Source organism: Neodiprion virginianus, chromosome 5 (genome assembly GCF_021901495.1).
Source record: "Neodiprion virginianus isolate iyNeoVirg1 chromosome 5, iyNeoVirg1.1, whole genome shotgun sequence".
NCBI lineage: Eukaryota > Metazoa > Arthropoda > Insecta > Hymenoptera > Diprionidae > Neodiprion > Neodiprion virginianus.
Genome location: NC_060881.1, coordinates 30,390,906 through 30,406,596, shown reverse-complemented (window position 1 = coordinate 30,406,596; position 15,691 = coordinate 30,390,906). Strand labels below are relative to the sequence as shown.

Below are 15,691 nucleotides of genomic sequence, written 5' to 3'. Positions count from 1 at the left end.
TATGTAAACATTTTCAACCGTGCCGGCACCAACGGTACGGCAGGAGTAAGAATTTCCGCTGAATCGAGAATCTGTCGCGAGCAACTGAGAGCCAAAGTGACGAGGTGGACCGCGCTTCCGAAACTGAGACGGCCGAATCAACTACTAGCGCCACCATTGAACCGACGGCTTTGGTGCTCACTAAATGCCGTCAAACGCACGATGTATAGCTATTTCTCCGATTAGAACTTACATACAATAGTATAATATTTGAATTTCACTAGGGGTGAAAGTTTTACGATGCGTTTGGCCAATACAGGTGTGGTAAAAGTTTCGAATAATGGTTTTGCGGCACTGCACAAATGACGTCACAACATATACGTGGATTAAGTTAAAATCTTCAAACTGACGAATCATCGTCAGTGCAAACTACAGTACTGTTTCTTTTTACAAAAGAAATGTAAAATAAAAAAATATATATATATATATTCACAATCAATGATTATTCTAAGAACTTGTAGAACACGAAACGAAACGAACACAAATCATAAATCCGTATACCAATTGTATATCCTTGAGAGCGAACATCGCACAGCATCCGGAACTTTTCAGCGTTCAGCTTATAGCGTACACCTATTATACGTAACCTGTGAAAATCTTAAATCTATTTTACACTTGTGCCTTGTTGAAGAGAAATTCATTTTTCGTCTCTCTGTAAAATTCAACGGTCGAAGATTTCTTGTTTTTTCATTGCTTTTGTTTTTCCTAACCTCTTTGATATTCTGCGTGTGGATTGGGTCACGTGACACGGACAATACTGTTTTTCACGGATAGCAATGACGTTACACACTGTGACGTAATAAATGGTTGATCAGGTGGGGGGGGGTTGAAAACAGGATATCAGACGTGGGGCAGGATAGAAATTTTTACCGACAAATATAACAAGGCGAAGCTGGATCTACGATTTTTACGACAAATTGGACAAATTGGACATGACGACCTATACGATCCACTCTCTACAATATTTAACATTCAAACTGATAATTACAAATATATTATTACACTATTTGCATAGATCGTGAAAGCTGTACCTTGCCTTAAACTTCAGTTGATTTGATTTTTTACTTTTCTGTTTTCTTCAGTTCGAATATTTTAAAGGTATAATCCTGTTACCATTGTTATTATTATTATTATTATTATTATTATTATTATTGTCGTTATTTCATTATTGGTACAGCTTTTTAACCTTTTTTCTACATTATAACAAAAGTTATAGAGTGGGTACGACGACGTAAGATTAAAAAAAAAAAAAAAAAAAAAGAACAGAATACAAATGGAAAACGGGGTCAACGAAAATACGGTCGAAATCGCATACTCTACAAAGACAATTATTAACGGGTGAATAGAAAATATTCAATCGCTTACGAGCTCACTGCAGTCTACGGAATGTAATAACTCAAAAAAAAAAAAAAAACAAATACAAAAAAAAAAAAACGATCACAATTTATGGGGGCTGGGTACTAATCGTAATAAATTGAATGAAAAAAAGTGATAACGATAACAGTAATAATAGTATTGAAATACGTTATGCTGGTAGTTGGTAATGTACGATTTGACATGTTTTAAATATCAATAAAAAAAAAAAAGAAGACGGATCCTCTTTCATTATGGTATAATAAATCTCGTTCCATTGTTTATTTTCACTTTTCCTTTATCCTATCTTTTTTTTTTTTTTTTAAATTTGAAGACGAAATTCGCGCCTACCAGCGTAACTTTTTCACACCTATAAACAAATACCTGTAGGAATTTTTCGGTCTTTCCGTAACATACCTCGTCAGTGATAATAAGACTGGCTCTACGTCCCAATTCCTCTGGAGGAATGAGCGAACCTCGACGACTGTTCGTCCCACTTCCGGGTGCCAGGGAGCCTTTCCTGCTCGCGTCTGGAGTCGAGTCTTTGATGACCTCGATTTTCGGCGCTTCCGGTGCTTTGATTTCCGGTAGTTTTGGCTACAATTTCAATCAGACAAACTCTTTTTTTTTTTTCTCGTCTCACTTTAAGCGCAGACTGCTGACGATGCTGATGCACACGGTGCGGAAGCGTGTTATTGCGAAAAACTGCAGAAATTCATTCCGATACGTTAGTCAATATCAGTTGAAATATTTTCGATCCATCATGGATTCGATGAAAACACTGCCAAAATAATTAAAAATAATAAAATAGGAAAAAAAAAAAACCAAAAGCTTGATTATTAACAGGGTTGTTCATTATTTTTCGATTCACTGGAGTCGTTACGTTTCCGATTTATTGTATTACGTTTGTTGATGAAGTATCAGCTACTTGAAATTTTTTAAATCGAAGGAAAAATAAATTGAGACTGCAAATCGAACGGATTTTCATCGAGCTGTCTAGTGGTTGAATTTGTTGTAAGGACTTACATTCAGTATCGCGAAACTAGGAGATATAAGAAGAAGAAAAGGGTGCAGAAAGTGTGTTTAGAACCGCGCGGTTGAAGACACAAATATGATCTAAGCTTACCGAGTTAATGCCGACCCAAAAATAATCTTCATTTTGACTGGTCGTAACCGACAACCTTGCTAAATTTAATAGAACGCAATCAGTCACGTAAGTGGAAACATTAAGGATATCAGAAATAGACATTCCTAGGGTCTATTCATACCTTGCCAAACTGCACGATTTCGGATTTGGGTACTTGCGATAATTCGCTAGAATCATGAAACCGTGAATCATCCCATTTGGCTTAACGCTATTTTCACCCTTTTCGCATCTCAAGCGATCTCGTATTTCCCTCGTTGAGAAAATTTTACGCAAAATTTCGAATTAGAGGAAAAATGTTTTCGTCCTAGCGTTACGTTAGAATGAAAAAAAAAAAAAAAAACAAAAAACAAAAATTCAAAAATGAAAGGAACATAAAATCGACACCAATTTTACTCAACAACGTATACACAAAATTACGAAGCGGCCAAGCGAAGATCTGCGATATAAAATCCTCAACTATTCGGCTTACCTTCGTATCCAACTTCTGCTCGATAGAACAACGCGCGCGCAAAATACAGAAAAACATTATTATTGGTATAAAAGATGTCCTTAAAGTTAAATCAATCACTTATTACAATAATATTTATACGTTTAAAATAATTTCAGTATCAATTAGCTAAGAGAAACTTGCTGAAATATTTAAGTACGGGAATAAATTTGAAAATTAGAAAATTGTGTTGGTATAGTCTTATTTTTTCCTCGCTTTGTGAAAAGCTTTTTTTTTTTCAAAAATTTCGTTTCAATATTTTTCTTAAGCTTACCTGACTCGCCGGTCTGTCCAATTTAGTTTTATCGCGAGGAACATGATCGCCAAAGTCGAATTCCTGCGGTTTTTCCAAAACAGCTCTTTCGTAATCTGGAATTTCGGGCAGCTCGTAGCTCGATGCCTTCGATTTTTCGGCAGCCTTGACTTTCTTCGCCTCGAGTTTTTCCGGTTTCTCTGTTTTCTGAATAAAATTAAATTTGCACAATTGTACGATTATATTAGCCTCGATGTATTGTACGATAGAAAATTAGTACGCGGATTTCTTTCTTTCTTTTTTTTTTTTACCTTGAATCAAAATAAAATCAATTTGAAATTGAAAAAATACAAGGAAGATAAATCGTATTAACCGTAATCAAAATTGTACAAAAAACGATCCGTCAACGTATGGTAAGAGAATTAAACTGGATATAAATAGATAGAAAAGAAATTTAAATTATTCATTGAGCTCGAATTAATTGACGAAATGATTATTTAAAAAAAAACGTTGATTCTCATGATATTTCGAATCAGCGAAATGTACAAACGATGTTAATTCGAAGCTAAAATCAACGCGCATAAGATCAACACTCATTGATAGGGAAGATGAGAAGAAAATTTAGCTATAAAGTTATAGCTGCTTTAGAGAGTATAAAAGAAGAATAATAAGAGACACACGAAAGTATGAAAACGAAGTTTGTTAGCAGTTATACGATGGCCATCAGTAATTACGTATAATACAGACGGCGTGATAATTACGTATCGAAATAACAGGGTTTAACAGATTGAATAAGAAATATTACATTATAGTATATATATATATACATAAAGTATGCATAGACGTAGAACAGAACATTAATTCAGATATAAAGAGTGAGAAACAGAGAGCCATGTATAATAGAATAGATATGATAGATTATACACAAGAGTATAATGATAATAACAATAGTAAGAATAGTAACAACATTACGCTGAAAATAGGATGAAGAGTAATTAACGGTGAACAGCGAGAGAGAGAGAGAGAGAGAGAGAGATAGAAATGTGTATATGCAGTACGAGAGAGAATAATTGTTTCATTGCTTACATTATTTACAATTTAAGACAAATAATGGATGGGACATAGAGTAACAGAGTAAAGTACATAGGTATAAAGGTATAGAGATCAGCGCGTAGAGTTGGCAGAATTACAAATAGGATAGATCAGAATAGTTCGTGTGAATATAGGTGGTGTATACATTATATATGTATAATATAAATGCGTGTTGGTTGAAAAAGTAGAAGTATATACAATTTAAGTGTATGTATGGTTAAAAAAAAAAAAATAATAAAAATTCTCTGCCGATGGGAAAAAAATGTTAAGCAATCGTAGTGAGAAGAAAAAAGTATAGAAGTGGATTGAGAATGTATAAAATATGGTAAAAATAATGTTGGAATATTTGGAAAACATGATCAAATTTTCCAGCGAGTTTCGTGGCGTTTTGAAAATGAGACGTAAAAATTGGGAAAGAAAAAAAAAAATGATCAAATCGCCGGTAGTAAAATTGTTTGTCGACGTTCTCTGAAAAAAAAAAATCGTGTTTCATCCAGCTTAGCAATTTTGAACCGAATGATGAAAAATATTTTATACTGCGCAAAAGAAAGAGACGCATCAAAAATTTCCTAAGGCGTCAAAAAATCGTGGTTCAAAATCCTCAGTAAAAAAATCACATTCTTCGGTCGCTTGAAGTAAAATTCGTTTGACAAGAAAAAATCTTAGATCATCAAATTCCAAAGTACGGAGTTATCAATTTCTTACGTAGTGTGTTTTCGCGTTGATTTACAAAAATTCAAAAAATTCGTAACGAATAAATTAGAAATTGAAACTTGTATTTAATGATTAATGCGAAAGATTAAAATTGTCATTGCGATTTGTTGTTTGATATTATTATTATTATTATGCAGAGAGATATATGTATATAAAAGCGCGCGATATATTTTTAAATATTCGCGTAAAGAATAATTAATTGATATAAGAAGATAGAGAGATAATTGTTTCACTCTGATTTTTATTTTTTTGTTTTTTTTTTTCAACACAGAAGTGATAGAGGATAAAATATATAACCCCTGCCTCTGGGGATACCTTGAGCTCAATCGTGTCACTTTCACCTTGATCAGGCTTTGATCCACGCTTAACAGGTTTAAGTTGAAAACCTATGAAGGACTCATTTTTAACCGCTGATTTTGGCGGTATACGAAATTTCGGTTTCACCTCCGCCGGCTTTGTTTCCTCTGTCTACATATTCACACCAAGTCAGATACATACAAATACATATAATATCACGTCGTTTCATTCGGCGATAATAATACATTTATAAATATCGCTATTACACCTATATACTTAAATTTATAATACACGGTATAATATCTTTTTTCTTCTCTCAGATCATATGACTTTTCAATACCTGCACGTTAAAATTCTCTTTATACAACGCGAGCATGTTTTACGCGTTTCTTCACGCGTGTTTTTCGTAAACAAAGTACCCGTTTCTGTGGCGGCCAAGTCAGTCTGCAAATGCGCATGCGTGGAGTAGAGGAAAAGTCGTCTTTTCTGTACTGCGCGCATGCGCTGTCGCAAATAAATCTGACATTACGCGACCCTAACCTCAATATCGTTCTTTGCGAAAAAACGTGTAACATACTCTTGTTATGTGAAGAATTACGTGCAACAAGGAGGCAACGTTCTTATCGGGCTGAGCTCACCTACGACTCATATTGCAGACTTGCACTCGACCTGAAAAGACCGAGTTTACCTCCTTATTGCACAATATACTATTTTGCAATCCGTCGTGATCTCAATTTTTGTCTTTCTCTCTTGTGTCTCTCAGTTTTATAAACTTATGCATAGAATATAAAACACGGTGAAAATCGTTAAAAAAAAAAAAACATACTTTAAGGATGTATGGGACGTACAGTCAGAACAAAAATGTATTGAAACATAAACATGACTAGTTGTAAATAAAGGTTTAAAAAATGTAACTAAGCTTCGCAAAGTTAAATATACGATCAAAATGAAAGTAAAAAACATTCGGTACGAAGAGAAAATAAACCGATAAGAACATATTTTGCAGTTTTTCTGTAATACATATAGTACAGAAAGAGCGTGAGATGAATGGAAAAAACAGAAAGCTTACCTTCAACTCGACCTTGTTCAGCCCCTTTTTCTGTTCTTCGAGCTGTAACCAAAAAGAACAAGTTATTTTTCGTCAAATCTTCAAGTTTTTTGGCCCAAAAAATCGAAAAAATACCAAAGCTAAACGCTTATTTGATCTTTCGCAAAATTTAGATCGATTTTGAAATCCCCTATAATGGATTGTTTGATAAGCATCAATTTTGCAAATTAAAAATGTTTTTGTTAAAATGAAGCTGTATAGTTACCGTCGCGGTTTTTTGCAGGCCCAATTTCTTTGCATCCTGCTCGGTTTTCTGCAGACAGAGAAATCTCGATTGTTATCTAATATTACTTGCAAATTCATTAGCGATAATGCAGAAATTGTGAAAAAATATGTGTCAAGTGTGAGTGTTGAATAGTGTAATGATAACAATATGCCGACAGTTATTTTTTCGTGGACGAAGATTGCCAGATTAGGGTACAAAGGATATGGAAATGTGAAGATGTGACGAAACTCAAGAAAGAAATAATGAAAAGCGAAAAGTAAGCGGTAGCTTTATTGTAGTAATATTTCGTTTTTCTAATTCAATTTTTGAGGATAATAAATCGTCGCAATGAAAAGCGTGGAGAATAATACGGTTATTGTGATTCAACAAAACAGTATTTTAAGAAAATTGAAGAAGTAAAAAAGGGGGGTGAAAAGAAAATGAGGAAACCCAAAACAAAGAGCCAATTTCAATGACCGAGTGACGTCGAAATAAAGATAAGGAAATAAGAGATGCGAAAATAGATGCGAGTTAAAAAAAAGAAGAAGATTAAAAAAATAAAAAGAAAATATCGAAATTTCGGAAAGGTACAAATTTCGTTGTACGCTTTACACCGTCTCTCTACCTTTTCATCGGGTGTAACACCCAGAGTTGTTTTTGGCTTGGGTTCATCGGCAGGTTTCGGTACTGACTCGACCTTAAGTTCAGCTTTGGGCTCAATTTTGGGTTCTGCTTTAACGCCGAGAGTTGATTTCGGCTTTTCCTCAACCTTGGGTTCAACTTTAACACCGAGAGTTGATTTCGGCTTTTCTGCATCTTTGGGGACGGTTTTTGGCCCGGCTTCTGCCTTAGGCTCAACCTTAGGCTCAACCTTAGGCTCAACCTTAGGATCAACCTTGGGTTCAACCTTGGGTTCAAGTTTAGTAGCAGGGGTTGTTTTTGGTTTAACTTCTTCTTTGGGCGCGGGTTTTGCCTCGTCGACTTTTTTCTTAGGCTCCTCGACCTAAGGATATGTGAGTATGACTGTATGGTGTAGTGTGTTGTTGAGTGTGCTCTGTGTTTGTTACAACACGTATTAAATCGACAAGAATCGGTGAAACTTAACAGGCTCAGCGACCGACTGCGCATGCGCAAAGCAATGCAATTCTATTCGTCAGCGAGGTCGCACGGCCACTATATTTTCGTATGCAAGGCAGTGGTGCCAACTTAACTCGAAACGAAGCGTGAGACGTCAAACTATCCCGCGTCAAGTGGTGAGTTGAAATTATCTCGTTGTGACAACTCGTAGCGGTTATCACTCATCGGACAGTTGAAAATAAAAGTTCACCAAGTTTTTCCGAATCACTACATCAACCACTCAAGATATGGTTAGCCTGAAAAAAATTCACATCGCCTGCATAACCTCCGTAAGCCAAGTTTGATAGCTGAACCTTAAGGTGGCTAACCTGCATGAAAGCCCGAAAAAACTCGCGCATGCGCAGTCGAACCTTTTCCTATTAATACGAAGGTGTTCATAGTTGATTATGAATTTGCATTAAAGAAATATTTCTTCAAATTTCATATACTTTGAAGCCATATCCTAATTTCAAACTAAGAATCGTGGTGTTTATTTTTTTAAATTTATTGTTCTCAAAAAGATAAAACTCACCTTTACGCCAATCGTCTTTTTGTCTACCGTAGACGAACGACGGCTCTCGGATTTCGTTTCCTCTTCAACCTGATCAATACCCAAACGGTTAAATTCAGTAACGGTCCTTTAACTTGATTAACGATTTTTTTTTCTTTCACGCATAATGTTGCGTAACATACCTTTTGTGTAGAGAAACGACGTTCCGGTGTCTTGCTACCATCTCTTGTAATCTGTAACGAGGAAAAAAAATTACACATCGATGAAAACACGAGTTTGATTTAAAAGCAGAAATTAAAAAAATAAGGCTAGAAATTGCGTGTACTCTTCGATTTAAGAATTTAAACAGTTCCTTACCTCTTCTTCGGTCGTAACAAGAGAACTTCGACGACTTTCTGTGCGAAGTTCTTCGACCTGATGAAAATTTCACGAATATAATATGCATGAGAATTAATAAAATTAACATAAATCAGTGAATTGAATTAATTTAACAAATTGAATTTATCAGTTGATTACCCTGCTGATTGACTGCTTCCTGGTTCCAGTAGTTTTTTCCAATTTTGGTGTAGCCTCACGTGAAGTGTCCTTTGATTCGTCCACAGGTTCTTTTTTCTTCACGACCTTCTTTACCTGTGCATTGAAAGAAAAAAAAACAGAATTAAGTATATTTATTTTCTTTCTCTGTAAAGTCGTCAGTTTTATTTTTCTATCCTTGAATCCGTATGTATAATTTACCTTGGTAGGTTCTTTCTTCTCCTCTGCGGTCTTTTCATCAACCTTTTTCTGAAAATATCAATCCAAATTTCACCACGTGTCATTTTTTTTTTTTTTTGCACAAAAGATGAAAAAAATGATTTGGATTTTTCCTCGCTTACCTTGACGACCTTTTTCTCTTCGATCTTCTCAACATTGTTAACTTCAGGCTCGTCTTTCTGTGTAAATAATTTTGTTGCGTCACAATTATCAAATACATTTTGGAATCAACGTAAGATACAACGATACTCAAAGAAGCTTTAACAAACGCGTTCTGGACCGTCTTTGAATATTGTTGTATTCGCGATGTTACCTGTTATGATTTACAGTAAACCAGTAAAAAAAAAAAAAGAAAAACAGTAAATAAACGAAAAAGAACGCACACAATTAAACATGCAGAAACAAAAACACCGTATGACGAAACAAATTTACAGAGATGACGCAATACGCAAATTATATAAAAGACATAATAAAAACAATCGATACAATTACATGACAATTCATTCCACTTTGTTCAAACTCTGACACTTTACAATTATCTTAGAAGTAACATTCAAACAATCGTTTATCTAACCGAATGAAATACGAAATTGAACGATGAAAGATACAAGAATAAGACAAAAGGAAAACAAAGGATGTATAAAATATTTCATAGATTTTGGGGGATCCAGCTTCGTTGGGAAACGATTTTTTCATTATAGAAAATTGTGTTTAATGTAACTGGTATTGGTATGTGTTTGTGCAAATAATGTATATCGTCATCGGTGTACCAAAACGAAAACTGAAATCTAAGCATATTTAAGAAATAATAAATATTAATATCGGCTTATATAATGTAAATTGCAGCTGCAGATGATTAGAAAAGCCTGTAAAGCTGAGAAAGGAAAGAAGTATGATATACATGTTAATGATACATATAGCAGCTAATGCCCAGTGCGATCGGAAATATGAAAAAGCGAAAGCGACGCTTTTTTTTTTATTACACATTGCGATTCAGGAGTTTGGTTTGTTTTGACGTTAAAAGAATATTCCCAGATATCTTCATTGAATTGATGTAATGGAGAGATTATATTATTTGCTCAAAAACCAATGACCAAATTCGATTATGGAATTTCTGCATCTAGAGTTCTTTGAACGTCAATTCTACTAAGCGTATCTGCAAATCTGAAAACAATCAACGGAAAAGAAGAGAATGGAGAACTTGAATAATAAAATAATTGAAAACTCACCCTAATTTCGATTTTCTGTAACAGAAAGAGAGAAAATATAAATTATCAAACGATCGAAAAGGAATGGGTAATTTAATTTTAAATACGAGCAGTTGCGTATAATAAATGCGAATATTATGAGAAAAGGCAAGCACGCTCAGAATTCTACATCTTTCTGCTATACTTTGTCATTCTGTATTGGTTTCTTTTCCTCGTTTACCAAAATATCGATAAGCTCGTACATTTGTAGCAAGCGAATTGACTGTCCTAAAAATTTCTTCTGAAAAAAATTACGTCAAGTAATATGAGGAAGTAACATTTTCATAAAATACAAGATAATCATGGATAGTGTTAATAAATCATAGTTAAAACGGACAGGAAGAGAGATAGAGAGAAAATAAATTTTCTTCCACAATAAAGAGCTTCGTTTTTTGTGTAAATATTTGTTTGCGTGTAGGTGTGTAGGTGTAGTTTTGTGCCAAAGTGCAAAAAAAATTATTACAAGTACGAATAAAGAAAATGTTGGAAAAACTTGCAAAAGCGATAATTCAAAAACTAATGATACCGTGTATCGCATTTACCTTCTTCAAAATCGGTTTGTCAATACCGTTTGCTTTCGTGTCAGCGGGTATATCCTTGAAAAAATAAAAATGTACAATGTATATTGTGTTGTTGAAAATGTGATTTTTCCTAATTTTCAGCAAAAAGGAGAGCGATAAAAAAATCTCCTCTGATGTTGGATGAAAAAAAAAAAAAATTAATATATAACGTGTACTTGTGTATGTCGATGTATATTGTTAATTGCGTGTACCTCAACCTGAGTTACTGGCTCTGACGATGAGTCTGCGTCTTCGACGACAGGCTCTGCGACACTCGATTCTACCAAGCTAACGGAACGCTCTTCTTCGTCGGAGCTTTCCTCCAGCTTTATATCCATGACACAAAAATTATTATTCACAAACGGAAAACGAAATTAGTCGGGTGAAACGAAAAATTGCTCCGGATTCCTGATTAATATTACAAGTATAAGGAATCGTATGCGTAATTTTGAACAATGATTGAAGCGGTATTCACATTTAGTAGCGAAATTAGGAGGTATTTAAACGAGTAAAAAAGGACACGCATGCATTGAAAAGCGGGGGACAAATGCTTGCAGTTCGTTTCTTAAATGATTTTTTGGAATTTTTTGGGAAAATATGTTTTTGTACAGACTCAATAAAAATTGACTTCGTGTTTTGCAGTTTGTGTATTACCTTCTTTTCCTCCTTCTTCTCTTCCTTCTTCTCTTCCTTCTTCTCTTCCTTCTTCTCTTCCTTCTTTTCTACCTTCTTCTCTTCCTTCTTCTCTTCCTTCTTTTCTACCTTCTTCTCTTCCTTCTTTTCTACCTTCTCTTCTTCTTCCTTCTTCTTTTTCTTTTCGACCTTCTCTTCCTCCTTCTCCTCCTCTTCTTCCTCCTTCTTCTTTTCCTCCTTCTTCTACGATGTATTGCCGAGCGTGTGTGTGTGTGTGTGTGTGTTTGATTATCACATCGTGACGAAAAAGGAGGAAAGAAAAATCTCATTTATACGTGCAACATATCGGGGCAAATTGCGATCGACGAATTCAAGATGACGCGACAATTTAGAGGGTAAATTCGATGTTTCCATGATTAAAACATACCATTAACAATTCAGAAAGTTCGAAAGGGGAACAGAGGGCGATTCTTTGAAACAGGGGGATGCACAGAATAATAATACTCAAATGATTTGGGGGGCGGGAGAGTTTTGGAGTTTTGCTTGGCGTTTCCTATTTTCACTTAAGATCACTGAATCCTCAACGAACTCACCTTAATTATAAGCTCGGCTGACGATTCGTCCTTGCCGAATTCATTGGTAACGACGAGTTTGTAGGAGCCTGAATAGTCGGTTGTAACGGAATTTATTGTCAACTTGATGTCCGTACCGTTAAAAGACATCTTGATGTCCCTCGACGATTTCACGATAGTAGAATTCCTGTGTGAGAGTGTATGTGCATAAAATTTGAGAAAAGGAGAATGAAGAAATTGATGATCGATTTTATGAGGAATATTTCACAATTTTTCTGAAGAAACGATAATGATATAGATGTATATAAAGTAAATGTATTCTTTTGATTTTGAATTTTGCCGCGCTCCGTGCGAGTAGAGTTGGAACCGCATTAAACGGCAGGAGAACTACGTGCACAATTAACTATATCATGTGTGATATAGGTAATTGTGCATAGAAATTGAATAATAAACATTGGGAAAGGGAATTGACAATTTAAACAAAAACTCAAATGTTCTCCTGCCATGTAAGGCGGTTCCTACTTTACTCGCACGGAGCGCGGCAAAATTCAAAATTATATAAACACATTATCTTTACATGTGTATGAGGTATAATTTAGGATCACTCACTTTGTCCACACAACATTGATTTTCCTGTCCTCTTTGGCGAGTCGAGCAACAAATTCGATGGTCCTGCCTTCTTCGGCAGTCTGTGAAAAATAAAAACGGGTTAAGCGGTACGAAACAAAGTTAAAAAAGAAAAGAAACAGCGGTTAAACAGCCTCTCTTACAATGGATTTGAGACCAGAAGCGAGCTTTGGTTTGTCACCCTCCTCGGCCGGGATCTCGGTGATTTCAACAACCTGAGAAGTGGCCTCGCCCTTCTCATTCCTAGCGACAAGCTTGTACGTTCCCTTGTCAATCGTTGATACCTGTTCGATTTCCAACTTGACGGCGAACTCTCCCTGAAAATGTAAATCAGAGGATATGAATAATTCCAAGAATTGAATAATATCGAAAAACAAGCTACCGGAGTGTGTTTTTTGCGTTGGTATACCTCTTTGACTTTCTCGACGTGAACAGTATGCCGGGAATCTTCCTTCACTGCCTTCGATTCTTTGAACCATGTGCAGTCCGGTGCAAATTTGGACAGTACTTGACATTCTACAATGACGGTCTTCTTCTTCACGATCTTGATCACTTTCGGCTTCTCCTTTATCACCGGTATTACTGTAATTCGAGAACAGCGTTAGCGTCACCTTCCCTCAACCAACTCTGTAAATAACGGATGAATAAGATGAACAAAAATGTGCGATTACTTTCGACGTTCAGCGTCAAATTGGCGTTCAGTTCTCCGAGGGTATTTCTGATGTTGCATTTATAGAGTCCCGAGTCGTCGGCGCCAGGGTCGTTAAGTTCAAGTTTAATGTAGTAAACATCCTCCTTCTCCTTGGTTATACTGATGGATATTTTCGACGATTCCTTGACGACTTTGCCGGCGTGGGTCCAAACGATATCCGGCTTCGGATCAGCCTTGACTCGGAAGTCCATGATGACCAATTTTCCTTGATTCTGGGACTGGATTCGTGGCTTGTCGACGAAGGTCGGACCGTCGCCCTCCGGTTCCGGCTCAGCCTCTATGTTCAAATTCAGGTTCGCGTTGCTCTCGCCATATTCGTTTTTGACGTGGCACCTGTACGTGCCTCCGTCCGGACCCGATGGATCCTGAAATTTCGAAATGGAATCGGTTATGGAATCCGATTATTAAGCTTCGTTAAGGGTTTGCATACACCTCGGAGACTGCCGTGATCCGAAACAATTTGATTTTTGAATTCCAGCTCGGTAAGTACTACTTTCATTTATCTACTTTAAGAAGCACACATTTTTTTTGTAAGATGCAAAATAGCGGAGACACGTCCGGTACCGCAAACTCTCAAACTTTTTTACCGTTTGATATTTTTCAACCCAATTTTCACACAATATATATAAAATGTCATACTTTAAAATATATGCAATGGTTGTTCAATAAAATTCAGTTTTATACACGAAGAAAGTTCTTAAACATAACTCTAGTTTTAGCCGTCCAGGGTGTATGTAACCCTTTAAATGCTCGGCGAAGGTCGCACCTTAATTTCGAGTGTTAGTTCGTACACGTCTTCCTCGACGCCGGAACTTCTGATTGTGATCTTCGACGACTCCTTGACGACGGTTGTGCCCCGGAACCAGGTGACGTCCGGTTTCGGCTTCGCTTTACACTTGCACTTCATCGTTATCAGAGTGCCACTTTCGTTTGGAATGATACGCGGCTTCTCGATGAAAGAAGGCGCGAATCCTGCTCCATCATCTGCACCTTTCAAATATTCACCATTAAACATACAGCCTGGATTACTTCGCTACGAGATAACGGTTGCAACTTGACATTCACTCAAGGAAGTCACGAATTTAACTTTTGGAAATCAAATTGCTAATCAAAGGTAGCCGAATTACTTAAATCTGCTTTGAAATAACGAAATGATGATCTCGAATCAATCGAAATACGTGAAATCACTTAAAATCAACGATTCTAACGTTTATGAGAATAACTTTGTCCATGGTCCACACTTGTTTTATTAAAGTATTCTCTCCCTGCGTAGTCAAGCTGTTTTTGGTGTTCTTTTAATCTCTGAGACGAAGTTTTTCTTAATTTTCAGACAAGCGTTTAACATGTATGATAACAATGAATGGTACAGGATATGTATATTATGATAATCATTGCAGCACACAAAGCAGCGACAAACAGGGACTCATCACGACGTGTTAAAAACGTTAGGCTGAACCTACCTTGATTTATAATCATCATTTCAAACAACAATGTACAAAACCTTTTCAACGTCTTTTATGTTTAACATGATATGTGATTGGTTTTTTTTCGAACGATTATGAAAACCAGAATCAGTCTACACACCTAAAGATTCTCTTGAAAGGACCTGCTCGACTTTCGCAGTCGTCTCGTTCATACGCACAGCCAACTTTATAAAAATGTTACTAGCATGGGCGACTGTCAACTTTCTAACACAACAAGACACTAAGTGATTTTGTTGATCTATTCCGTTAGATCCGACCAATGAAATCTCTCAGTGTCGATACATGTCAGAAAATTGATGTAAAAGAAAAGCGCCCCGTAATATGCGAGAGGTTATGGTTAACTGTCACTCATCGACCGGTCGATTCTAGGGAATTTTGTCTTTCCGAGTCGAAGTTCGCTTCAGACGGCGAGCATGGACGTGAACCAATCAAAATTAAGCAGGTCCTTTCAAGAAAACCTCGCAGTACAATAGAAATGAAATTGGGAAGATCATTTGCATAAGACGTGCGAAGGAAAGCAGATATTTCCCCGAACTCGACTCGATATTACGTAATATTTTTTGTTTTTTTTTCACCATACGTGAAAGTATGAGGATAGATAATATACGTATCAGTGTACATTACATCGGCGATAATATACGTATATCGTACATTATATATAAGGTTGAATAATAATAAGGTGAAGATGGATATAAATACTTTTGTGCGTGTGTTGTCTTTTTGTTTGTTTGTTCGTTTCTTTTCCGACCTCGGTCTTTTTAAAACGGCTTATCGTCACAAC

General features: G+C 36.0%; 1 protein-coding gene across 1 annotated transcript in view; it reads right to left on the bottom strand.

Annotated features, from left to right (window-relative positions):
• The window catches only part of LOC124304634 (twitchin), a 76,281-nt gene that overhangs the window by 45,623 nt on the left and 14,967 nt on the right, over positions 1-15,691 (bottom strand). The window contains 23 exon segments of the mRNA XM_046763116.1: positions 1,810-1,989; positions 3,009-3,023; positions 3,301-3,486; positions 5,401-5,553; positions 6,452-6,493; positions 6,696-6,743; positions 7,321-7,698; positions 8,344-8,412; positions 8,505-8,555; positions 8,680-8,736; positions 8,839-8,952; positions 9,058-9,105; positions 9,198-9,254; positions 10,305-10,319; positions 10,865-10,918; positions 11,095-11,208; positions 11,537-11,758; positions 12,109-12,274; positions 12,697-12,776; positions 12,858-13,031; positions 13,124-13,296; positions 13,386-13,791; positions 14,193-14,410. Of these exon segments, the coding sequence (XP_046619072.1) occupies positions 1,810-1,989; positions 3,009-3,023; positions 3,301-3,486; positions 5,401-5,553; positions 6,452-6,493; positions 6,696-6,743; positions 7,321-7,698; positions 8,344-8,412; positions 8,505-8,555; positions 8,680-8,736; positions 8,839-8,952; positions 9,058-9,105; positions 9,198-9,254; positions 10,305-10,319; positions 10,865-10,918; positions 11,095-11,208; positions 11,537-11,758; positions 12,109-12,274; positions 12,697-12,776; positions 12,858-13,031; positions 13,124-13,296; positions 13,386-13,791; positions 14,193-14,410 (3,020 nt within the window).